Source organism: Puntigrus tetrazona, chromosome 2, assembly GCF_018831695.1.
Source record: "Puntigrus tetrazona isolate hp1 chromosome 2, ASM1883169v1, whole genome shotgun sequence".
NCBI classification, from domain to species: domain Eukaryota; kingdom Metazoa; phylum Chordata; class Actinopteri; order Cypriniformes; family Cyprinidae; genus Puntigrus; species Puntigrus tetrazona.
Window position 1 is genome coordinate 2714970 of NC_056700.1, and position 25293 is coordinate 2740262.

Consider the following 25293-nt stretch of genomic DNA (forward strand, 5'->3'; position numbering starts at 1 on the left):
CCTCAAACACAACCTGAGCTCCACCGTCTCCTCGAGCTACACGCTCTTATTATCATTAGGTTGAAGATTTTCACTTTGCGTTCAAGTCAAGTCAAGTGGCTTTTATTGTCATTTCAACTACATATAGCTGTGCAGTACATAGTGAAATGAGACAACGTTTCTCCAGGACCTGGTGCTACATGGAGTCACACATACAACACAATACAAAAGAACTCACATATTGAGCTAAGACAGTGTCTTGGCCACATAAAGTGCAAAGTGTGCAGACTAGTGCAAACCGCAAGGGAGTAGAGTGCAAACCCAGTGTGCAAACTAGTGCAAACAGTGCAAAGACAAAATTAGTGCACGGCAGAGACATAATTAGTGCAAGAACACAAAATACAAACAACAATAATAAATATGAGGTTCACAACAATAAATTGCAAGAATGCTTATGGACAGGAAGGCCATTCAGGTGTGGTTATTGAGGAGTCTGATGGCTTGTGGGAAAGAAACTGTTCAGCAGTCATTGTGAGGCCCGACTGCTCCGGTACCTTTTCCAGATGGAAGGAGGGTGAATAATGTGTGTGAGGGGTGTGTGGGGTCCTGTACTATATTGTGGGCTTTGCGGATGCAGCGTGTGGTGTAGATGTCCGTGATAGAGGGCAGAGAGACGCCAATGATCTTTTCAGCTGTCCTCACTATCCTTTGGAGAGTCTTGCGATCCGATACGGTGCAATTCCCAAACCAGGCAGTGATGCAGCCGCACAGGACGCTCTCAATGGTCCCCCTATAGAACATAGTCAGGGTGGGTGGAGGGAGATGAGCTTTCCTCAGCCTCCTCAAGAAGTAGAGGCCTCCTCAAGAAGTAGAGGTTCAATTGTGGTTGTGGTCATGCGATACACTGTAAATATTTACGGGACGACCAAACGCCATCTCCACTGTCCCGGTGGCCACGAGTATGTATTTAATACTAAACAAAAGAAAAATGTTCTTCTCTTCAGACGATTTACTCTGTTAGAGAAGAAATGAATCAATCAGTGACATTTAGAACGCTGATGGGCATTTGTCGCTCAAATACATTTTGCACGTAAAATAACCCAAATGTTCAGCGTCAACCTTTTAAAGAATATTTTGCGGAATGGAGATGTTCTTCAAGCTTCTTCGTGGAGGGCGTAGATGTCAATAAAGATAGGCTACATGTCGTTTCTCTCCACTCTTCCTGTACAGTCTCAAGTTCACGGCCAGATGTCTCGGTGTGTAATGTTTTGTTTCCATTGTATCTGTTCACATATATCTGGTACATGTTACGTGTTTTTTCAGGTCACCGCAGCGCTGCGCTGTATCCACTCTCATGCGACAGGCTTGATGTTAAACCTTGTATAGTTTTAGGGCTGAGATGTCGTTTTTTTGAGAATGGGTTGAGTTTTCTTTCTGCATTGTGAAATTTTTTGAGTGGTCAATCAGTGACACAGACCACCCTAACGGGCCATAAACAAAGGCTTTGGTCCTTGGTGAATTAAGACCTCCCTGAATAAGAGTAAACACGGACAAAAATATATTATGAGGAGCTTGGGATTTTTGAGGTTAATTTGTATTTTGGAAAGATTTATTTTGTGTTTCGTAAGCTAATCAACAGTGGCATCTACTGACCAGAGTCAGACTGTACATCTATCCCTTACCATTTCATTTTTTTTAGCAATTTAAACTAAATTATCTAAACCGATTTGATCAAATACCACCGATTTTACACCACCGTACAGCAAAATAAATTGTTCACAAAGTAAAATGTAATGCAATGGCATTTCAGGCCTTTATGTTTCAAGAAACACAGTGTAAAGTGTTTGCAAACATATGCAACATGCAAATATACATTTAGCATTTACTCAAGATTGAAGATCGAAAATATTAAAGAGTGAGTGCCTATATGAGTACATTTTGCAATTTTTTGGAATTTGAAAGTTTAAACTAAATACATCTTAACGTTTTTTTAAACGCTGTTTAGAGCATGTGTTTAAAAACGCAAAAAATATGGATACAGAAATTGTACACGGAGTGTATTTACAATGTAAGCCTGAAAACAGAACGGGCGATGTCTTCACGGAGACAAAGGAACTTTTGTTGGCTTCAGTAAGGCAGCTCATAATAACTGCAGCGCTCAGCAACCCCTGGATTCTTGGCCCACCAATCAGCGATGACCTCACCTGAACCCTGTCGATAATGTGACCTCTCCACCAAAGACTAACATTGTCTGACATGAAAGCAAAGCAAAAAACGAAACAAAAACATGTCTCGGTCGTACGTCAAGCCGAAAAAGAAAGAAATGAGAAATTACACATAAAATGCAATTACACAAATAAGATGGTTTGCTGGTCTTAGCCTGGTTTAAATTGGAACTAGCTGGTTGGTCAGCTGCTCTCCAGCAGAACCAATCATCCTTGTTGACCCTGGAACAACATTGCGATTAACCGAAGTGTCATTAATCTAACATTTCCTCTGATTCGATGCACCACTCACGGCTAAGGTTGGGTTTAGGTGTTGAAAAAACCACCACATGTTGGTCAGGACCAGCTTAAACCAGCTCAAACCAACATCACAACATACCTAACCAGTATATGTTTTTTTCCCTACAGGGTGATATGGTCAAAACTACATTTTTGGATAAACTCTGCAAAATCAGGACGCTGGGACACTTACAAGAAAAGGATGTGGTCAAAACCCATTTAAAACCAGCATGCTGTCCTAATAAGATCGGGGTTAGGATTTATACATTTTTTATTTATTGAATTCATTTATTTATTCCTTGTTAAATTACATTCTATATCATGATATCTAAAAAAAAACATATAGAGATTAAAAATAGAGATCTGTAAAATATTAGGCTGTTTGTTCAATGGCCTAATATTCAATCAAATCATTTTTAAAGGCATTCTATGATATTTTTCCTCAGTGTAGAGGTCGCTGTTTGTCGTGTCGTCTCTGGTTATTATCATGCCCGATCTATGAGTCAATAATTCAACGCCAACAATACCGAAACTCAACAGAGAGCGACTTCACAACAAATCAGCGTGACATGGAGCCCACCAACTTACAGGTAAAGAAACACACACAGAAACCACGACGAGTTTGTCGTCGTTTAATAGCAGCTCCGTGTCCGTTTTCTCCGCAGAAGTAGTTTTGGTCGTTTAGAAACCATTTTTAGTCTCTCCGAGGCTTTGTCGTTCTGAGGTGATTTAGGTTGTGGTTAAGCGAGAAGTTAACAGTGACCACGGCACAGGCTGTGTTTTAAGACTTGACAGTGTTTCCTGAAGCCAGTATGACAGCTGTGAATGTTGACTAGGTAGGGAGCGCTTTAGTTTTGAGACGCGCTCACAACCCCGGACATTAAAGATTTCTGTAAGATGCTCCGAGTTCATGTGCGACGATTCTGTGAAAACACCAGAATATATCACTTACACGCTATACGTTACATTAGAGATATCATTATTAATATCAATCTCTGTTACACTCACGGTGATCAGAAATGATGTGCATTTTATGATTAATCTCTGTTCGAATTCATTTGCACTTAATAACAGTCTGCATCAGTCATGAATCACTTTATATGTGCAATGCTTTTTTCTTTTAGTTTTTTTATATAATAGTTTAATTTGAAATGTTATTACATGTTGTGTAATGGTGGTTAAAGCATATTCACACTTCACACACCTGCACTTAAATCTCCGCGTGCATCATAACTGGGCTTGCTTTGTTTTACAGAAAGCTATAGCTATAGCCAACAAAGCTTCACAAGAGGACCAGGCTGGAAATTATGAGGAAGCCGTTCAATCTTATCAACATGCTGTGAAATATTTTCTGCATATAATAAAACGTAAGCGCACGAATATGGGAATTACTTATATAGAACAATGTGCCATGGTCTTCTTCTCGTTTTTTATGGCATTTTAACCCCTTTGTTTCCGTGCATTTAGGTGAACCGCAGGGTAAGGAGGGCAATCAGAAGATCAGAGATAAGTGTAAGCAGTATCTAGACAGAGCAGAAGAGCTCCGAGACTATCTTGATAAGAAAGAGGTTACTATAAATTTATCACTCTTTGTGTATTTATGAATATGCCCAAGCAGTTTGGACGGCAATGGACCGAGTAACATTTAAAAAAATTGATCATGTCGTCTTTTTATAAAACCGCCTGTCTACAGCTGTTTATTAGAGCTTATTAACACACTCTGGACATTAATAAGTCTTTGGTTACTAATATAAGTGGTGTTAAATAGTAAAAACCCACTGCGGGAACACTAACGGTGCTTTGAAGCGTAGAGGCAACATCATTCTGTGGCATGAACTGAACACACGCAGAGGGAAAATTGAGCATGTAAAAAAAATCCTGAAGGGAAACCTGCTGCGGACAACAAAACCACTGGAACATTAGAGACGTGGCCTAATGCTAGTACACACTTTGCTTTGTCTGAATCTAGCTAGAAACAACTCCTCCGATTCAGTTTCTTCTTGTTTGCTTTTTCTGAAAATAAAATGTAGTTTCCGTTGTATTATATTGTAATATATGACTTTATTTTATTATCAGTTTAGAATCAGTTTAGATAATGCAGATTGTTGTAAAGCAACTTTACAGTGATAATGTTTCAGTGATGCAAACAGCATACAGTCATTATTATACTGTATACACCAATAGTAAACCGTCATTATTCAGTTTAAGACAGTTCGTTGTTTCAGTTTGGTTTAATAATTTGTGAAAAGTTCAATCAGTTATATATTTTTTACCAGCCGTAGGATATGGGTCTATACCAACGGGCTCCTGAAGCTGATATGATCAGAACATTTAAATATGTGATTTTGTTTTGTATGATGGTTATGTAATAAACAGCAGTAGACTCAGTACATAGCCCTGGGGGTCCCAAGAAACACTGAGAACGTAGTCCTGTTTTGTGTCCAGACAGTTGCATGTTACTGGATCCATTTGCAGACAGATGTGCTTTTACAAAACAAAAAAAAGATCAGGTATGCAATGAGGTCCGGTGCTTGTAAGCGTCTTTGTAGGGTCAGTGCTTTGAAGAATATACATATTGCATTCCTATTCAACATATTCAATGCCTGTAAATGGAAAATAATGTTATTGTGGTTAGAGGGCGTAATTAAGGCATTTAGCAAGACGGTCTAAGACAACATGCTGATCAACAAAACTCGGACCTCTTGATCTCAAGTTCTGGCCGTCTAATAATAACCTGCGTCTGGAAGGAAGGTGAGGTGCTTGTTCTGTGATTAGACAGTGACGCATTAGATGCTCTTTCACTGGAAAGTATTGTTATTTAAGTTTACTTTTAGGGTGTTGGCTTTTCTTTTTTTAGATTTGGTTCTTTTTTACGAGTAAAAGTTTTGTCGCAGCAGTATCATCAGATCATAACAGATACTGAAACTCAGAGTCCAGCCATAGCCGTTGGTTGTGGGGTGCAGGGTGTTTTTTTCTTCGAGGAACCGCTGTATGTCCCTGTAGGATCTTGATGTATCTCTCAGAGGTGTGGCAGTAGAAGTGGCACATAACTTTAAATTCTTTGGCGTGTCGCTATGATGACTTCACATTTAGATTGAACACCATCCTCGGTGAAGCAGACAACCTCTTATGACTATTTCTTACCATTTGTAGAATTGAAAGATGCAGTCGCGCTTTTGGTGCGAAAAAGGTTCAATGTATATTATCAGTTAACATAAGGCACAACACAGAAGTCTGCATGCATCTTTCACTCTCATGTGAAATTCCAGATGTCTATTAAGATAACTGTGTTACGTCCATGAAATGTTGTCAAAGAGCGCTCAGTGCGACTTAATTTCTCGTGCATTTTTGTGCAATCTGTTTAAATCACATCGATGGTTAGATTAGTGGTGGACTTTCATGCTTACTTAAAAAAAACCCCCCGCACATTTCACACGTTAATCACATTATACAAATTTCTGTAAAGTAGTTTTCTCATGAGATCGTGTTGCTTTCATTTCCTGCAGAGGTGCTGCTAAACTAAACTAACCTTAAAACCTAAATTTCTCTTTAATATTTCTCATCTGAAACTCTATTTAACATCTCTCATCTACCTATATTTATAGCACCTTTAACCTTTCAGCTGTTTGCATTTGCACAAGCATTTTTTTTCCGTTTAAGTCCACATATTATTGATGATTTAATGTTGACTATCAAGGTATTGCACTATGTGTACTTTTTAAAAAAATACTTTTGCCATATATATCCATTATCTGTTTGGCTACATTGCATTCAATTTTTGTATTCCTTTCCTAAATATGTTTTCATTTTCTGTTCACTTTGGTATCTGGTGTTCACAATATGGCTCTACAATAGCTACAGATCTTGTTTATTATAGCCCGTCATATTGCAATAGGCTGATAACATTTAAGCAGTGATATGGCTCATGCCTGTCTGTGACCTTTCAGTTTGACAACGGAAACACTCCGTACTGTTTATAGTGCAGTTATCCTTTGGTAGCTATATCACTATATGAAGACACTAGCCTCATAAGATGTGATTGTGCACATATCTATTAGCCTTAAACTCATTTAATAATACATAAGAGACTGGAGTTAGTTGTCACACTTTTCGGAAATATCCGACAGGGTTATTATCATGTTTGAAACCTGTCATTAATATTAAGATCTAATATTAGTTTGGAGAAATGCGTAAGTCGATTATGGGAATAATTCATTCTACATGGCAGAAGCATCATTTATTAAAAGTTTATTCAAATTAATAATACAAATTTTCATTTTTAAATTAGGTAAATTTAAAACGGAAAAATCTGACATTGAAAATGGCTTAAACTAGCCAGTGAGTGCACTTGCTTACCTAACAGATATTATAGAAATATTTTAATGGCATGAGAAACCATCATCAACACAACCACCGGACATGCATTCATTTCTGTCATTTCAGATAATCACGGCAAACTGTCTTTTAAGTAAATGTAATCACTGTAAGTTAACTTGGATGCATTTAAAATATTACAATCAAATGTTTGCATAGGATTTGTACAACATCTGTTTATTAAGGTCGTGCAGTTATGGCCTCAGCTTGAGAGAATCCTTCTTGTTGTTACCTACAATAATACTGAATATACCGAGTACAACTTTTATAACCCAGGAATGACTTGTTTTTTTGTTCCTGAAACCGGAGGCGTTCATAAGGGCGCGCCAATGGGCGTGTCCGACACGTATGACGCGTGACATTTTTGCAACACGTGAGCGTGAAGGCGGAAGTGACATTCGACATTTTAATGCGGAAGTTGTTTTTTTTTCCCTCTGTTATTCTCCGACCTCAAAAATAAGTATCGAAAAATCCTACATTTACAACCCTCGTTGTTTGTTTGTAAAACCGTGACAGTTTGCTAGTATATCGTCGTCTTTATATTTCCGAAACACGCCGTTCGTTCGTGCTTTTTTTCAGCCCCTATGGCTGCCAACAACTTACAGGTAAGTTGGCAAACAAATGATTTCAGAGTTTATCAAATCGACAGCAATGACTTCAACGTTGGATTGAGTTACAATAGTTACGATAGTTTTTAAAAATGTATACATTCGAAGTCAATCGTTTTGTAGTAAATGTAAATAAATAGTCGCCCCTGTCTTGCTAGCACCCTCGTGTTTTCTTCAACTTTCGTCGTATAATCTAAATATGCTAACAAACCATTATGGTCGTGGTCACTCTTGATTGTACGAGAGATTATAAATGTTATTTTGAATGTTAATCAGACGGTGACGTTAGCAGGTAAAGATCTGACGAGCTAACAATAACCAGTCAGGTGTCGGGTTTAGTTTAAAGATTACCTCTACGTTTAGTTTTGCTCTCATGACTTCAATTGTAGTTTAGTTACATCTATTACAGTTTGCCTGTGTTCTGGTTTCCTAAGCATTATAGTTTTTCTGTTTCAGATGTCACTTTTTTTTATTTTTTTGAGTATTAAGGTGGGCTGAAGTCTCATTTGCTACCTGATTCCCGCATACTGTCCATGTTTTGACAGTAAAACGGCATTAGTGGTGTCTTCTTTGTGTTTTATGAAATCCATTCTGAAATATTGATCTGATATTTACCCCACAGAAAGCTATAGATCTGGCCGGTAAGGCGGCTCAGGAGGACAAGGCTGAAAATTATGAAGAGGCCCTGCGTCTGTATCAACATGCTGTTCAATATTTCCTGCATGTTGTCAAATGTAAGTATGCATCAGAAATCTGATCATATTTGTCCGTAAAAAGCGATAGTAATAGCTGATCATCAAGCATTACAATTCATTAATAGTCCACTATCTATTAATAGTTTGCTAAACGTATTGCTTTAGTGTCATTATGTCAGACTGTTAGTTTATCGGTATGCTAATGAGAATACATTACAGCATTTGACACAAGCGAGGCAGCTTTCAGTCGCCTCTGTACCTATGTTTTTATTTATTTATTTTTTTGTAAAGATGAAGCACAGGGTGATAAGGCCAAACAAAGCATTCGGGCCAAATGTGCTGAATATTTAGACCGAGCGGAGAAGCTGAAAGAGTATTTGAAGAAGAAAGAGAAAGCCCCGGCGAAACCGGTGAAGGAGTCTCAATCCAGCGACAAAGGGTGGGTATTAGTAGTTAGCTGGATAAACACAAACATACACTTTCATTTGAAACGTGTGCTTGATTTACGCGAGTCAAAACATCACCACTAATTAATTGCTAGTTGTGTTTTAAAAAAAATGTCTAATCTGGCTCTCGTGGACACTAATTACGCAGGATTTGATCGTAGGTAGCGCATATATATAAAAAAATATGTGGTTTTGCATATTCCTAACTGCTAGCGTGTGCTCTCATGTCTATGCAAAAAGGTGTTAGCAGCTGAGACTGCGAACTTCCCCCTTTGCTGTTGTGCTATTTATATAACCATACGTTAGTTTAGGGTTGGTTATAGCGAACAGTAATATTATGAAATAATATTACGACTTAAAATAGTTTCTTTTTTAAAATGTAATTCACTCCTGCGGTCGAAACCGAATTTTCGGTTGCTGATTTTTGATTTTCTTTAAAGTATAGGAACTGTCATTTAAAATAAAAATCTTTAGTGACGTTATCCGTGCATTTACCATCAAATTTGAGCAATTGAGTGGATTTGTTTGAATTAAAACGCATGTTTTTAACCATAGCAATGAAAGCGATGGAGAAGGAGAAGATCCAGAGAAAAAGAAATTTCAGAATCAACTCTCAGGTAAGTGACGCTGTCTGCTAAAATTATTATTTATATATTTTTAAATAAATTCAGTTACTTTTCCAGTACGTTATGTTGCTTGTAGTCTAAAGTAATGTTCAGTAAAACACATTTGATGTTTTTTTAGTTTTAATCTCATTTGAATTGAACTGATCTTTTATCACAGGAGCCATTGTCATGGAGAAGCCGAACATTAAATGGAATGATGTTGCTGGGTTGGAGGGAGCCAAAGAGGCTTTGAAAGAAGCTGTCATCCTACCAATCAAATTCCCACACCTCTTCACAGGCAAGTGGCATTGTGTATCACGGGCACCGCTTTCTTATAACGCTCCGAGTATACAGTGATCATCAGCGCTAGTATGGGTATATCAAAACTGACCCTGTAAAAAAAGAAAGACGACCTCTAAAACAAAAAGTTTCTGTCTCAGGTAAAAGAACTCCCTGGAGGGGCATCCTTCTCTTTGGGCCTCCTGGAACAGGCAAATCTTACCTGGCCAAAGCAGTCGCAACAGAAGCCAACAATTCCACCTTCTTTTCCATCTCCTCCTCAGACCTGGTGTCCAAGTGGCTGGGAGAGAGTGAAAAGTGAGTCTTGTGCGTTATGCTGTTTTAATTTCAGCAGTTTTTGGCACTGGACGCTTTTTAAGTAGTGTTAAGTAGTGTAAGTAAGTTTAAATAGTATTTTATTTCTATAAGTAGCGTTATAGATGCATAATTTTTTTTTATTATTATTGTGAAAAGGGATAGACCCATCGGCGTTCACCAGAAAGTGCATATATGAATTATGTTGGAAGGTGAATCGCACAGGCATTTCTAAATCAGTACTGTAGCATAGGGATGGGAGCAAATGATGATTCAGAAAATCACAATCATAATTTTTTAATTAGCTGTTAGCATTCCTTTTTATTTACAAAGCATGTGCTGTACAACCTAACGGAGATGTTGTGCGGCGATGCTGAAACTGCATAGGTGTGTGCTTTGAAGCTGCGGCTTTTGCGCAGATCGTTATATGCAGGAGCTTTCAGGTGTTTTGGGGATGTTGCGTCATGCTGTGCTTGACAGAGACCATTTAAAGGGCAACTTCAAGCAAAAATGAAATTTCTGTCATCATTTTCTTGAGCTTCTTTCTCCTGTTGAACACAAAAGAAGATATTTTAAAGAAAGTTGGTAACCAAACAGTTGCTGGTAGGCATTGACTTCCATAGTATTTTTTTTCCCCATACTATGGAAGTCAATTGGGACCATTAACAATGACAGAATTAAAATTTTTGCAGTAATTTTGCATGTCATTTACGTACAATGCAAGTCAACCTAATGTTTTTATTTTTACAGACCGTAATTTATTATTTTTTTTAATTGCTGAATTGTATTTAATATCAAGCAGCATTGACTTGCCTGACTTTTAAATAAATGCCAAGCTTATTAAATTTGTAATTAATATGAAAATGACATTGAGTAAGCTTTATACTTCTGCTGGATGAAACGATGCCCCTGCGAGGTCTAAACGGTTCCTCTCATCTCCTCAGGCTGGTGAAGAATCTGTTCACTTTGGCTCGAGAGCACAAGCCCTCTATTATCTTCATTGATGAAATCGATTCGCTCTGCGGCTCCAGGAGCGAGAATGAAAGTGAAGCAGCTCGCAGAATCAAGACCGAGTTTCTGGTTCAGATGCAAGGTGACCCTTTTATAGTTGTTACGACTGTCTGGAACGGGTATCGAAACGTTTAGCTCTAAACCTGATTAAATACTCCTTAAAGAAACTAAAATAATGAGTTATGAACTGCGCTGTGACTACGCTGTATCTGAAATGCATTCAGCGGATGCAAAATCATTCAATCCTTTAGTTTCATTTTTGTCTAAATTGCATTTGTCAGTTTTTAGATGGTTGTATTGTTTTACCTCAAAGAATTACAAAAAAAATGCAATTCTTTTTTGCGCAGTGAGATAATTTTCTTGAAGGTTAAGTATGTTTTCATTGCTCAAATGCATAAATCATATTACCGTGACACCGAAAAATGATTACTTGCATTATTAATTCACATACCTCATGTTAGTGTTTTTATAGTTTTTTTTTAATGAACCATATTAATATCTAATTTCATGATCTAATACAAAATGATTATAGGTGTAGGCAATGACAATGAAGGGATCCTGGTGCTGGGAGCCACAAACATCCCCTGGACGTTGGATTCTGCCATCAGGAGACGGTAAAAAACCAAAAAGAGGAGGAGGAGTGATTATCGGTGTCTGTCAGTTTGAGATTATCTCAGTATCGTGATTGCATGACATCACTGAATGACATCAGCTAGAACAGGTTATCCAGCTCTTATGAGCCAGAGAGCATGAATCACTACGAGTCACGTGAATCGTTGTCATGAAAGATCTACAGGTCTATACAACTACAGCACTTTTTAATGCATCCTTGTTTACTAGATATTGCTTTCAAAAAACGATGTTCAAACAAAGAATGAGTATGTGCGCGTACCTCTCTGCATAACTGCAAGAGCGTTGTTGATCTTCTGCCTTGTTCAGGTTTGAGAAACGTATCTACATTCCTCTGCCGGAAGAGCACGCTCGTGGGTTCATGTTCAAGCTGAATCTAGGCAGCACGCCTAACAGTCTCACCGAATCAGACTTCGTGACTCTGGGCAAGAAGACGGACGGTTACTCGGGTGCTGACATCAGCATCATCGTCAGAGACGCCCTCATGCAGCCCGTCAGGAAGGTTCAGTCCGCCACTCACTTCAAACGGGTGAGTCCTCCCCCCGACGCTGAAACTGACTGTGTCTTATATGAATTACTCCCCATTCTAATCGTAAACCATTATATTTTATTTCATCAGGTACGAGGACCGTCAAGGAATGAGCCGAATGTCGTAGTCGATGACCTCTTAACCCCTTGCTCCCCAGGAGATCCACAGGCTGTAGAAATGACATGGATGGAAGTCCCCGGAGAGAAACTTTTGGAGCCAATTGTTTCCATGGTAAGCATATTTTCTCATATTTTTCACACCATCAGGGATACACTAATCGTGAAATTTTAGCCTTTCTTGAGCGCAAAAGCGACTCTGCAATATGTGGGAAATTGTAAATATGTTCTGCTTTATTTACATGCACTTTAAATACACTACAGTAAAACTTTTAAGGTTAATAATATGTAGCAACGATGCATTAAATTGTCAAAGTGACTGTAAAGAATTTCAGTATTTAAGACGGTTTTCATTTTAAACGTACAGCATTTATTTTAACTTTCTATTCATCAAACTGTCTTAAAAAATTTACCAAAAACGATTAACTTTTTCCAACGTCGGTAATAAATTTGCATATTAGAGTGATTTCTGAAGGATCAATTGACAATAATTATTGAAAATAAATATATATTTTAAACATATTATTTTGTTCAAATAGTTTTTTTAATGTTCTGAGCCCAAACATTGCTGTATGTATTTTGACTATTTTGCAGCGTCTTTGAATGGTTCAGTGAAATAGTAAAATACTACTACTACTACTACTACTACTACTACTAATACTACTACTAATAATGATGATGATGATGATAATAATAATAATAATAATTATTATTATTATTATTATTGCTATTATTATTATAACAACAATATGTTATTATTATATTTATAATAAACATTATTATTATTATTGTTATTATTATTTTATAGAATAATACAATTGCTTAGTGTTTTAAAATCATTATTAATGCCATTAGTATTTAAAAAAAAAAAAAAAGTTAAATGAATAATAAATAAAAGATAAATTAACACTTAATAAAAATATGAAAAAGTAAATATTTTTGGCATATTTAATTTTTGTGTTATTTTGGTGTTTTAGTTTTTTTTTTTTTTTTTTTTGATAGGACAGTTAGTTTGATAGTGGGAGAGAGAGAATGGGTGGGATTGGGAAAGCTGAGGACACATAATATATTTATAATTTTATATTGTTTTATTCTTATTAAAAACCCGTTGATGCTTCTATAATTTCCTCGTTACGCTCTGCTCACAGTCGGACATGCTGAGGTCCCTCGCCAACACGAAGCCCACCGTCAACGAGCAGGATCTGGAGAAGCTGAAAAAGTTCACCGAGGACTTTGGACAGGAGGGCTGAACAGAGCCGGTCTCCCGAAACCAAAGCAAACAGATTGCGATTGTAACATCTTCTCTCTTGCCCTTCACACGCCCCTCTCTTCCTTTCGTACCCACGCTCTCCCTCTGACCGACGAGCCCCTTCAGCTCAGGCTAAAGGCTAGATGTAATTTGAAATGTGCATCTCTTCAAGCCCACCTCAGTTTTCCTTCACACGTTAATAGCTGCTCTGCCTGCAAGGCTGCCATCAGTACCTGGTGACCATCATGCATCTTTGATCCTTAATAAGCGGTCTCGATCACAATTATCTGTGCTTTCTATGAATAACACAGTCAGCAGTACCTAAAACAATTAGAAATTATTATTTGTTCCTTTCATGAAGTGACTAAACTAATAATAATGTCAGTTTTGTTTACGGTCACGTAAATCCGAATGGACAATAACACACGAAGGCTTTCCAGCTCCCATTTGCTTTTGTCGGCCGTGCTGTTTGTCGTTTTGGACTTCGTTCACAAGGGTAGTGAGATGTGTCTTTCCGGACAGAGCCATGTATTCATTTTCATTTGAGAAAGCCATGGTTTGAATCTGCATCGGCATTCGACGTAACACCTAGAGATCCGCGTTCAACAATTCAGGCTCTATTTGCATATACTACGTATGGTTTTTTCTCCATGTACATTGTTACTTTCAGTATATTACTGTAAAATGTGCTATTCCTTTACTGAGATGAGTTACATTATATGTTCAGGGGCCAATGTCGGACATTTTGTTGTAAGTTCACTTGCTGAGGCTCAGCACACAATGTGCCTTCTTCGCATTTTCCTCCTGTCTGTTTGTCTCTTTCGATCTGCGTACACATAGATGCACAGATGATGCTTACTGATGGCTATATAACTGAATTTTTATAGGCAGAAGGTTTGGGAATGATTGGATGATATTTGCACATTTCATTTCAAACTTTACAAACAATATATATGATATATATATATATATCAATCTGTATACAGCTCCTATGCACTTATAGGGTGTTTGGTTTGCCATTTAAAAACCTATAAGACATTGTACTATTAGAATAACAATTTAGAAAAGATGTGTTTGGTTTGTTTTAAGGATAAGTCTCGTTAAACAGACTGCTTGCGGACAGTTTAAAAGTGGTTTATCTCGTTCGTTTTACTATTCACATGTAAATAAAGGTTGGAATTAAATTTATTGACTTATTTGTTCCTTTAATGTTAATGTTTTCACACAAACTCCTAAAACGTTAATTTCCTGTCAGTTCTGTATTTTTTTATTTTTTTTTGTGTTGAGTGATATGTCACTGGGGACAGTGTTTTTGGATAAACGCCTGAATCAAATTAAATGGCGAAGATAGAGTAAATACGACGCTCCTCAACATTAATCAAGAAAGTGACAGTTATTAACAGTCTTCCTGCTCCGAAAGGAATGTTGTGCTTTGGAACTTGTAGTCCGTTTTCTTAAAGTCTGCTTTGACGCGGTAAGCGGAGGCTTTGAAAAAACTACAACTCCCATAACCCCACCGCACAAACGCAGCCAGCATCCCGTTCAAAGTGCATAGATTCTCTGTTTTGGTTCACGTAGAGAACGGAAAGAGTTAGCTTTTGCAGTCTCGCGGCTTGAATTCAGTATTTATTCCACGTTACAGGCCTTCAACACATTGCTAGATAATAAAAGAGCATAAACGGCTCGTTCGAAGGCCTGTTATCTTCTGTCCGCGAGACGGGGGAGTGTCTGGAATTGGACATTTAGCTTGTGAGCTAACGTCAGCAGCATCAGGTTGACCCATGTCCTCTGAGGAGGCTCTCGGCTCCGCGCTCTCACACTGGCTCTCCTTTAACTCCTGGTGGCTGCTTCTGCCTTTCGTCATGCTCCTGGTAGTAGCTGCTTTCATCGTGGCCTTCGTGCTGCTGCTGTACATGATATCTCCGTTAATAAGCCCCAAACCTCTCAAACTGAACGGGGCCCATGTGGTGGTAAGTTAATGTAACTCCGTTATTTAAATCTGCCAGAAACCACGGCGCACGGCTCTCATAACATCACGAGCAGCAAAGCTAACGACGAACGAACGTTAGGAGGTTGTTGTCAATAGGCGCATCTGTCGAAAAAGCACGCTAATTTACATGCATTAACTGTCATCGTTGCGGTTTATTCGTGAAGCGATTATATGAATTCATAGCATGCAATGATAAACCTAATAACGAAGCTGTGATCGCTGGTATTTGTTGGTTTTGTGTCACGTCACTCATCGCGCAGCAGTGCAGATGTGCGTTTGACTTGATCAGACTCGAAACTGTTCATCGCTTCACATTGCAAATGCACTTCAGACGAACTAATATTCACACGAAAGGTCATATTTCACTAGAGGCCAAATAAGTGTAATTATACCGGTTATGCAACCATCTGTTCCAGGGCAATGGACCCTTTCCAGCGGGAACTGCATGTTGTTGTTGTTGTTTTTTTTTTTTTTGCATTTGCTAGGGTTCACAGTTTGCTCTGCTTCAAGAGCCCAGACTTATCAGGTTGTAAATGAACAGCACGTTCAGCTACAAACAGGCGAGGTTTATCTGTGACGATTTCATAGGATATTTTGAAAAGGGTTGTTCATAAGACGAATATTTTCGTGCTTCATGAAGTGATCGTATTCATAGAAACATCAGAATGAGTTCAGATAGATTATCATTTTCATGCCACATAGAATAAAAAGCCATGAATCTATTTGTTCCATTTGTTGTCGTACATTAATGCACGTTATCTTTCCTTATTTATCAGTTTTAACCCTGTCAAACCTAATGTATTACGATAAAATGTAACCTTTTTTACTGAGGCGTTAGACAAAAAAAAGCTTATCATATGTGTATGTTGTTTTTTTTTTTTAGTTGATACATTTTTAGACTCGTATTGCGTAGATCATTTTATTCAATCTTTGCGAACATTTGCAATTTGGTTCAGTTACAGGGCCACAAAATTAAGATGAAAAAAAAAAGGAGAGAAACTATTAATTGGGTAAAAGGTGGCATGTACTTACATTGTGTGCAACAGGTAAGTACTGATCATGTTGATAATTCACAGGCCTTAGCATAGCATTAAGTCATGATTCAAGCCGTCAGTCTTATGCATTATTGTTAAAAATCAGTGTATGAATATGATTTTTATATCTGCTACCTAACCGCTGTACTGGATGAGAACAGATGCACATTCAGTGGCACCCGCAGTGTAGATAATGGCTTGTTTGCTGGATTTCTTTGTATATTTTAGTGAAATATATGAACCGTGACTTGCTTGGTTTGTGATGAATCTGCTCTGAACGGCGTGTCCATCATCAGGTGACCGGAGGCAGCAGTGGGATCGGGAAGTGTATTGCCATGGAATGCTACAAACACGGTGCCTTCATTACTCTGGTGGCACGGGATGAGGTCTGTCACACACGTCTCTGTACACTAGTGTCAAACGTTTGCGGTCAAGAAAGAAGAGTAATATTTTGAAATATATCACACATCGAAATCATTAGTTTTCTATTGCTATATATTTATTCTTGTGATGCACAGCTGAATTTTCAGCATCATTGCTCCAGTCTTTAGTGTCACATGATTCTAATTTGAGGATTATTTTGAGGAAAAGAAAGTTAGATAGCGATTATCTTGTAACACATCTTTGTCATTTTTAATGTCTTTAAAAAATAAGTGCTGAGCTCAAACGTTTGATTGTTATTAGACATAATAGTTGCTGTCGTCATTGGAAGTTATTAAATATCTGGGTGTACATTTTTTTTTTTTGCAGCACAAACTGGTTCAAGCCAAGAAAGAAGTGGAGAAATGTGCCATAAACGATAAGCAAGTATGTATGTTTATGCGTCTTTAAATGTGTCTTATTTTTTGTCTGTTGCTATCAAAATCAGCGCAGAAACCTTTAATGTGCATGCCACGTCTGATTATTGTTACGATCACCTCTAGGTGGTGCTTTGCATTTCTGTCGACGTGTCAAAAGACTACAATCAGGTGGAGAGCGTCATAAAACAGGTATTTTTATTCCCTTTTGCCGATTTGTAAGAATCACACGTCGGCATTCATTCGGCGCATCGTTCTGAAACAGTTAGCGCTGTTAATGTTGTCTTTAGATGCTGGAGACGAGGCTGCTGACTGTTGTGTGTTTGTTGCACAGGCTCAAGAGAAGCTGGGTCCCGTGGACATGCTGGTAAACTGCGCCGGGTCGTCTATATCTGGGAAGTTTGAGGAAGTGGAAGTCGACCGCTTCAAGGTAAGAGCAGCATATCATACACGCTAAGGTGGGCATTTACAAAAGACACCACCTTGGTTTTCAAGAACCACTGTCCTGCAGAGTTTAGCTCCTAAATGAACCCTAACCAAAACCCAGTTAAAGAAGGAAAAAGTTGTTTTGATCTGTATATAGTGCACTGTATCATGCGTCGGCCATTTTATGTCTGAAATCTCAGCGAACAGCTTCACAAATCTATACCCACAATGCATTTTGATTTCTGAAGCAACTTTTTAACTTTTATATCATGCTGGTTTTACTTGCTTTGAACCATTACTGGATTAAAGCACATCAAATGCATTAACCCAGCATGTATTTTACTAACAGTAAAGTGTTGTACTAAATGATTTTGCTGGGTAGTTTCATTACTCACCTGTGTGTAGCACATTCATTTTTGCATATTCATAACACTTGCTTTAGGGCGCTATGCATCCTAACATCTTTTATATGAGAGAAAAAAATGCTTAAAATAATAGATGCGTACAGTTATGTACACTAATAATTGTTTGTTTGTTGGCAGTATTTAATCATTATCATTAATTATAATTATTACAACCAATATATTATTTATTGTGTCACTTAATTTTGTTCACTTTTTCTTATACTATGCACTCAACTGTTAAACACTATATAAGACATAGTGAATGAGTGAATTAATGATTTTTAGACGCAGCTCATGAAAAAATCTTGCTCTTAGAAATGTTTCCTCTTAAAATTAAAGAAAAGATCCTAGTAAAGAAAAAAGTAATTCAGAAAGCATCTTAACCCTTAAAAAAGGTCTTAAGGTCTGAAATTGTTGGGGAGTACGGATGGGGACTTTTAAGAGTTTCTTTAGCAGTGGAGGGAACGGACGAAGGGAGAAGAAATATGTTGCACGCAATGCATGACAGTAAGTTAATAAGATGCTACGCATTAGATCCTGTTTGTGACCGATCTTATAAGAGGCACGCTAACGTCTCAGACACCGCGTAGAAATGGAAGTAAATCGCTACATTATTTAAATAATTAGCAAACAGAAAAATGTAGCTGTGCAGCAGTGATGATTTGGGTCTGTTACAAACTTCAATAAGAAAAGCTCTTTCAAAGCCTTATTGTGTTCTATAAAGGCTATGTATGACAGCGCGGTAAATAAAGAATATATGTATACATAGTGTGTGTGTGTGGAAAAAAACATGGCGGTAATTTTTAAAACGAAGGCTTATAATAGACCCTGCTCTATAGACCCTAGACTACTTTTATTTTCTTCTTGGACAACCAGCCAATCACAGTTGTCGTAGCTGTGTCATAGCTAGCAATGCGGTGACCCCGTCTCCTCACTAGGACAAAAGTTTTTGTCTTTTCCTCAGTTGCTCTCAAATATATCCTGAATCACTTTTAAGCTATGATTCCCAGCTAGGATATGTTTAAGCTCAAATGGGAGCACTCTGAGAGGATTCTTAAGAGTCTTTAAGAATACAAGCCAAGATCTTTAGGATTACTATTTTTTTTTTGCGAGATAACTGGCGAGTTGCTCTAGAAAGGACTCTAAACACCCTAACAGTTCCTCCATTACAATGGTGAGTTCCTGAGGTGAAGTGAGTGCTCTCTTCAAACAGAAACTGATGGAGGTGAACTATCTGGGCAGCGTTTACCCCACCCGGGCAGTGATCACCACTATGAAGGAAAGGCGGATGGGCCGCATCATGTTTGTGTCGTCACAGGCAGGGCAGATCGGCCTCTTTGGCTACACGGCCTACTCACCGTCCAAATTCGCCCTGCGTGGTCTGGCTGAGGCCTTACAGATGGAGGTGTGTGCATGCGTTATCTACCACATACGGTCCATTCAAACATTGATTTCAATTTAACCTCTCGTCCTTATCTTTCGTAGATGAAGCCCTATAATATCTATGTAACTGTGGCGTATCCTCCAGACACGGACACTCCAGGTTTTGCGGAAGAGAATAAGACTAAGGTGAGATAATGGATAATGGAATTGGTCTCTGAATATTAAATACCTGGAATATTAAAATAGAACAGTAATATTAATAGAATATTTATAGTGAAGATTTTTTTTTAATAATGTCACTCTGTTAAATAGTTGGATTTGGAAAGCAATACTGGATAAATCATTTTGCTAACACTTTATTTTAATGCTCACTCTTAATCAGTTGTTTATTAGCATGCATATTACTAGCACACCGGCTGTATATTATTATTATTATATATATAAAGCACAGAAGTGTACTGAGGCATAGTTAATAGTTAACAGTGAGAATTGTTCCCTATACTAAAGTGCGACCAAATATTTTGTAACATTTTTGCACCCATTAGTTATTATATTTCTGGTTTTGACTCTCTATTTGGCAGCCTCTGGAGACAAAGTTAATTTCAGAAACATCTGGAGTGTGTCAGCCTGAGCAAGTAGCAAAAATTGTGGTGAAGGATGCGGTGGTGAGTACGGATTGATCAAGTCAACTACTCATCCAACTGTAGTTGAATCTGATCATTTTAGAGTCGAAACTAGTATGACTTCTTTTCTTCTGCGTGTGGAAATCAAATAAGTCATTTTGAGAAAACTTTATAGTTCACCCAAAAGTAAGGTCTTTAGATACCTGATTAAAAAAAACACTCTAGTCAAAATTGAATAACGTTCTGCTCCCTTAATTAAATCAGTTGATTTAATAAATCACATTAGATTTTAAGCATGATATTGAGCATGAAACATACTGCTATTTGTATTTTTCCACTAACTATTGTTGTCTGTTCTCTCACAGCAGGGAAATTTCACCAGCTCTTTTGGACCCGATGGCTACATGCTGTCAGCGCTGACCTGTGGGATGTCACCGGTCACCTCCATCACCGAGGGGCTTCAGCAGGTACTGCCCATCATCACAAAACACTGAGAGTCTGAGTGTAGTGCAACAGTGTCATCATTATTTGATTCACTGACAATACCTTAGGAGATGGAAATGGATGACTCCTCCTCTTCCGCATAATTATTTCTGCGTCATGTGCCTTTCATCATCCTGCTTGGCTTTGTATCTTAGTAACATCACGTTTGCATTCAGCTTTCGTAGGGCCATTTGAGTCAATCACGGCCTTATATATTCCCTTTGAAGATTTTAATGAGCCTCTTGACTTTTGCCCAGCTCTTCACTGACTGAAAAATCTTTAAAATTTGAGGATTAAACCTGAGAGATCAGCCAGATGGCATTGTTTTACTCCTCCTTTTTTATGGATTCCTTTGAAGAATAGAAGATGCAGCCAGAGGAGATTTTAAAATAAACCTGATTCAGATGTTATCAGCATGTGAAGAATTAATCTTTTTTTTTTTTTGTGCAGAACTCTACAAATCTTTTTGACTAATTTAATTAGTCAACTTACCTTCCAATAACGGCGTAGAACCATTTTTAAAACTTTTTTACGATTTCTGCATATTTTCCACACATGTGAAGTAAGTCTTCAGATTTAGTCTCTGGCAGTTTGTCAGTGGCATCACAGTGTGAAGGCTTTTATTACTTCTGTTCTTCTATCCTAATCCTGTTGACAAAATTATTATGAGGTTTCTAAATCAGTCCAGCTGTTTGGTGTCATGGCAACTACCCAGTGTGTATTCTGTGCCGTTTTAACCTAATAAGACATGTACAAAATCCGAAAACATAAAAATAGCTGAGATGGATGAATAGATTTGTGGGATGGATGCATGGACGGATGGACGGATGGATGGACGGATGAATGGATGCATACTAGGTGTGTAACGATTTGTGTATCATATTATTCACGGTCATTTTCCAAATCATCCCTATCCCCTTGTTAGTGAAGAGAGCGATGTCATTTTCCACATTATCTTCATCTAGGATGTTCCCGTGACAACGAATGCAGTACGATGCGTGTCAGCACATGCTTTAATGTGCTGACACGCATCGTATCATAACCGTTGCAAATAAACACACATTTTATATTTTTTATGCTTTCAAAATATGCTGATATATAAAAACTAATATGTATAAAACTTTTTACTGGCGCACACTGCGCTGCATTCGTTGTCATGGAAACATCCCAGCTAAAGATAATGAAGATAATGACAAAATAATGACATGCTCTGCTCACTCCAAAGTCTCCACTCCAGGATGATCACATTGATGTTTTGGGAAATTATCTTGACTTGTACGATACATAAGACGCGAATCAGCACACCCCTAATAGATAGATAGACACGCAGTCAGTCAGATAGATAGATAGATAGATAGATAGGTAGGATCAGGTGGAGGGATAGATGGATGGATGGGTATGTAGTGATAGTTTTTCTGTGACGGTCATGCTATCTCTCTCTCTCCAGATCGTGACGATGGGGTTGTTCCGCACCATCGCTCTCTTCTATCTGGGCAGCTTCGACAGCATCGTCCGTCGCTGCATGATCCAGAGAGAACAGTCCAAAGCAGCCGACAAGAGGGAGTAGAACCAGCATTCCCAGCACATGCACCTCCATCACCTCCGTCAGCACCACTAACACACGCACACACGTACACACACACACACACACTGCAGATTTTTTCCAGTAGACCCGTAATAGGCGTCCATCTTTCATGACGCGTCTTTCAGGACCCCGATCATTCCAGTGCATGCTGCATCGATATTTCAAGCTCTTTAAAACGAAACCTTTTTTTGCATTTAAACGATTCACTCGTTGGCTCTCACTGCCTCTAGTACATTCTCTCGTTTCTGAACGTTTGTGGTCGCTCTCAAAACCACACACACACTATCTGAGTTCTTGTTCTAGCCTGTTGGCGTAATGTTATTACAGCACTACAATTCAGTACACTTTTATTTATATTGAGATGTTACCATTTGCCGTATAGGTAAAAAAAAAAAAAAAAATCTGTATAGGTGAAGAACAACAACTTCACTTCCTTATGTTACAGTGAGGTGAAGAGCTGTTCTTCTAACTGGTCTGTGATGTTCGTAGTCAAGCACTGTATCTTCCTGCTTTTAGATTTCATAGTTTTAAGGTACGGACACAGGACATCTGTGTTTTCGGATGAAACAGCCTGAGTCTGCCACTCTGCCTTATCTTCTTTGCTCTGTGTGGGGTTTCTGAAGGAAATGTTTACCTTATAAATGTGCGAGTGTGTATGTGTATTTGTCTGCTCGTACGCATGCGTTTAGGTGACCTCAGGGGCTTCTAAGAGTTCACTGAACCGAAGGATGGGTCAGGATAAGCCATTGCGTCAGTGAAAGGCTCGCCGGCTCGAGCCACTGCACCTCTCCGCCGGCAGGTGGAGCTGGAGATCCAAACGGATCGGGTGTAAGCTGAGCAAAAGCCTACGTGTGAGGCAGCTCGCGTTAAAAAGCTGATCTAGAATCGGTCGTAGTCGGATGCTTCGACGTCCGCAACCCCCAGAACTCCGCAGGATCGAAGGTGAATCAATGCGAGCTCCCGCAGGCATTTCAAAACTGTAGATGTCGTGAAGCTTGATCAGATTTGTACGCCAAAACAAGCAATATGGCTTCCCACAAGTCAAGTGAATTTCCTCGTGCTCTCTTGCTCTGTCGTAATGCATATAAACCGTTTTCTGATATAGGCCTTCCAAACTCGCCCCTTGTCCTCGTCGCAAGTCGTACCTTAACACAATAGCTAGAGAGGAGACCACACTTACTCACGCTGTTGTAATATTTGCCTTCCTCACTGTCACAAGCAAACGGGGAGCATGTGATGTGATCACACAGTTACACGAGCGGATGTTCATGAGGAGTCGATTGAAAGTGATAGTTCACCCAAAAATGTACGTTCTGTTATTTACTCGGACCCGTAGGACTTTCTGTTCTTGGTAGGACACAAAAGGAGAAGTTTAGCGGGATGCTACCTCTTTCCTCCTCCTGCAGTAAAACGTGATTAGGCTCCAAAATAAACGAAACATTGTAAGAGCGATCCATATGAGATCAAATATTGAAATTTCTTCTTAAAAGCATGATTGATTTGTGTGAGAAAAGTATACTTTACTTGAAGCTGAACTCAATACTCAACTCTCAAGACCTCAAATATATTGTGCACGATTAACATCTGCTTCAATTTTTTCGTAATCATTTGTCTAAATTTCTCTTTCAATCCACAGAACAAAGAAAATCCTATAGTTGTCACGAGTCTGAATAAATAATGACAGCATTTTCATTTTTGGCTGAAGCAACGCTTTCATTCAGTACAGCTTTTTTTTTTTTTTTTTTTTTTAATGCTGCTCCGCTTTCCCTAGAACATACCTGCAAACTCGTCCGCTTTGTTTTTTCGTCTCGCCTACATATGAAGCCTAATAGTGATCATAAGCCCAGCCGCTGCATTTCTGCTTCCTCGCAATGCAGCCATTTAATAGCTTGTAATGTGGTTAACTGTTGCTGTTTTAGTCAGAACTGTAACTTGTTTAAATGATAGTTTTGTGGTCATTTTAGGGTTCACCATACACATCGGTGTCGCTACCTAAACAACACGTAGTTCTATTCCCTAAACACCCTTTTTCCATTCCCTGTCACTTTTTTTCCGCCAGGCCAGAGTTTGCAGGTAAACCCTTGACCGATGCAGTCAGGTTCTACAGTCACGGAGGCCCATTTTCAAGCCTTAAGAGATCCAAACACAGACCACTACAAAAGCTATAAGGGTTGATACCTCCACATCCAACTATGGCATAGATTGTGTATGGTTTACGTGTATTCGTTTCAGTACGGAAAGAAAAGTGCATCGTTTTTGCTTGTTTTCGTTCGTTTGTACATTATTTCCTATGGATATTTTTTTTTTACAAAAAGACCCAAAATATGAAAATGAGAATGCATGAGTCAAAACGACGATGTTCTCATTTGATATTGGCTCGAAGCACGTCGTCCGGCACGTAGTAGCTGTAAGTTATGTGTCGGACGTACGATTCGGTCGTGCCCTCTTCCATCACACGCGGACAAAGTCATTCGTTTTAGTCGTTAAGAAGCTAACAGTAGAGAAATTGTTCCTTAACTCCTTAAAGCTATGCAAATCAAGCCTGTGCTCACGATTCATTCAAACACACAAGAGGACACTAGCGCTTTTTTTTTTTTTTTTTAAGTTGTCTGTAGTTCAGTCTTTTATTGACTGAAGTCGAGATATTCCCGAGAATAAGATGTATAGTTTGAGTTACTTTTAAAAGAAAGACCAAGACCGAACTTGGATGCATTCCGCTTCTGTGTTTTGTAAGTTTCTTTTTTTTTTTCCTTATTCATTTGTTGCCAAACTTGCATAAATTTCACCTTGTGTGCCATGGGAGAAAAAAAAGGATGTTGTTGCTTTTGTCTTATTTTCTTACATAATGAAAATAAATAACTTTTGAAAGGTAATCCGGTGTCACGTTCTTCTTCTAAATTGGTGTGCAAGTCCCGTTACTGGAAAACCTCGTGACGGAAAACCCTGGAGGGCAAATATATGGAAAAATATGTATAATAATTTGGAAAAATCACAGTCAGATGAGACCGCTTGTGTTCATTCTATGCTATAAAGCGTCCTATTTAACATTTACCACTTCATTATTAATGATCTACCATTTTTGATTAACAAGGACTACATTTAAACCGTCGCAGAAAGCACAAGACATCCAAACTTTACCTACTGTCAGAAACGGAAAGCTAAATTTTTAAGCAGGTTGGAACAAACCCGAGCCTTTTATAAAGCCCTCTATTGCGACACTCTGTCTCT

General features: G+C 38.5%; 2 protein-coding genes across 4 annotated transcripts; both read left to right on the forward strand.

Moving 5' to 3' along the window:
* The first annotated feature begins 2603 nt into the window (after window positions 1–2603).
* vps4b (vacuolar protein sorting 4 homolog B) lies at window positions 2604–14524 on the forward strand. Of its 2 annotated transcripts, XM_043256604.1 has the most exons (14): window positions 2604–2735; window positions 2930–3073; window positions 3739–3850; window positions 3951–4051; window positions 8088–8199; window positions 8452–8599; window positions 9162–9223; window positions 9390–9509; window positions 9652–9808; window positions 10750–10898; window positions 11349–11430; window positions 11756–11975; window positions 12066–12206; window positions 13240–14524. In XM_043256604.1, exons 1-14 carry the CDS (start codon window positions 2619–2621, stop codon window positions 13339–13341), a joined length of 1767 nt encoding a protein of 588 aa, XP_043112539.1. In that variant the 5' UTR covers window positions 2604–2618; the 3' UTR covers window positions 13342–14524. The 2 variants fall into 2 exon arrangements, with proteins under 2 accessions (XP_043112539.1, XP_043112546.1); XM_043256611.1 differs by lacking the exons at window positions 2604–2735; window positions 2930–3073; window positions 3739–3850; window positions 3951–4051 and adding an exon at window positions 7242–7462.
* A 142-nt stretch (window positions 14525–14666) lies between these two features.
* kdsr (3-ketodihydrosphingosine reductase) lies at window positions 14667–24938 on the forward strand. 2 transcript variants are annotated; one of them, XR_006252450.1, is made up of 11 exons: window positions 14667–15310; window positions 16661–16750; window positions 17115–17171; window positions 17288–17353; window positions 17496–17591; window positions 19205–19396; window positions 19477–19560; window positions 19956–20039; window positions 20363–20464; window positions 21928–23007; window positions 24125–24938. XR_006252450.1 is itself a non-coding variant. In XM_043256623.1 (10 exons), the coding sequence occupies exons 1-10, from the start codon at window positions 15122–15124 to the stop codon at window positions 22045–22047; spliced, it is 1080 nt and encodes a 359-aa protein (XP_043112558.1). In that variant the 5' UTR covers window positions 14667–15121; the 3' UTR covers window positions 22048–24938. The 2 variants fall into 2 exon arrangements, 1 of the variants encoding a protein (XP_043112558.1); XM_043256623.1 differs by having other exon boundaries at window positions 21928–24938.
* Window positions 24939–25293: the final 355 nt, after the last annotated feature.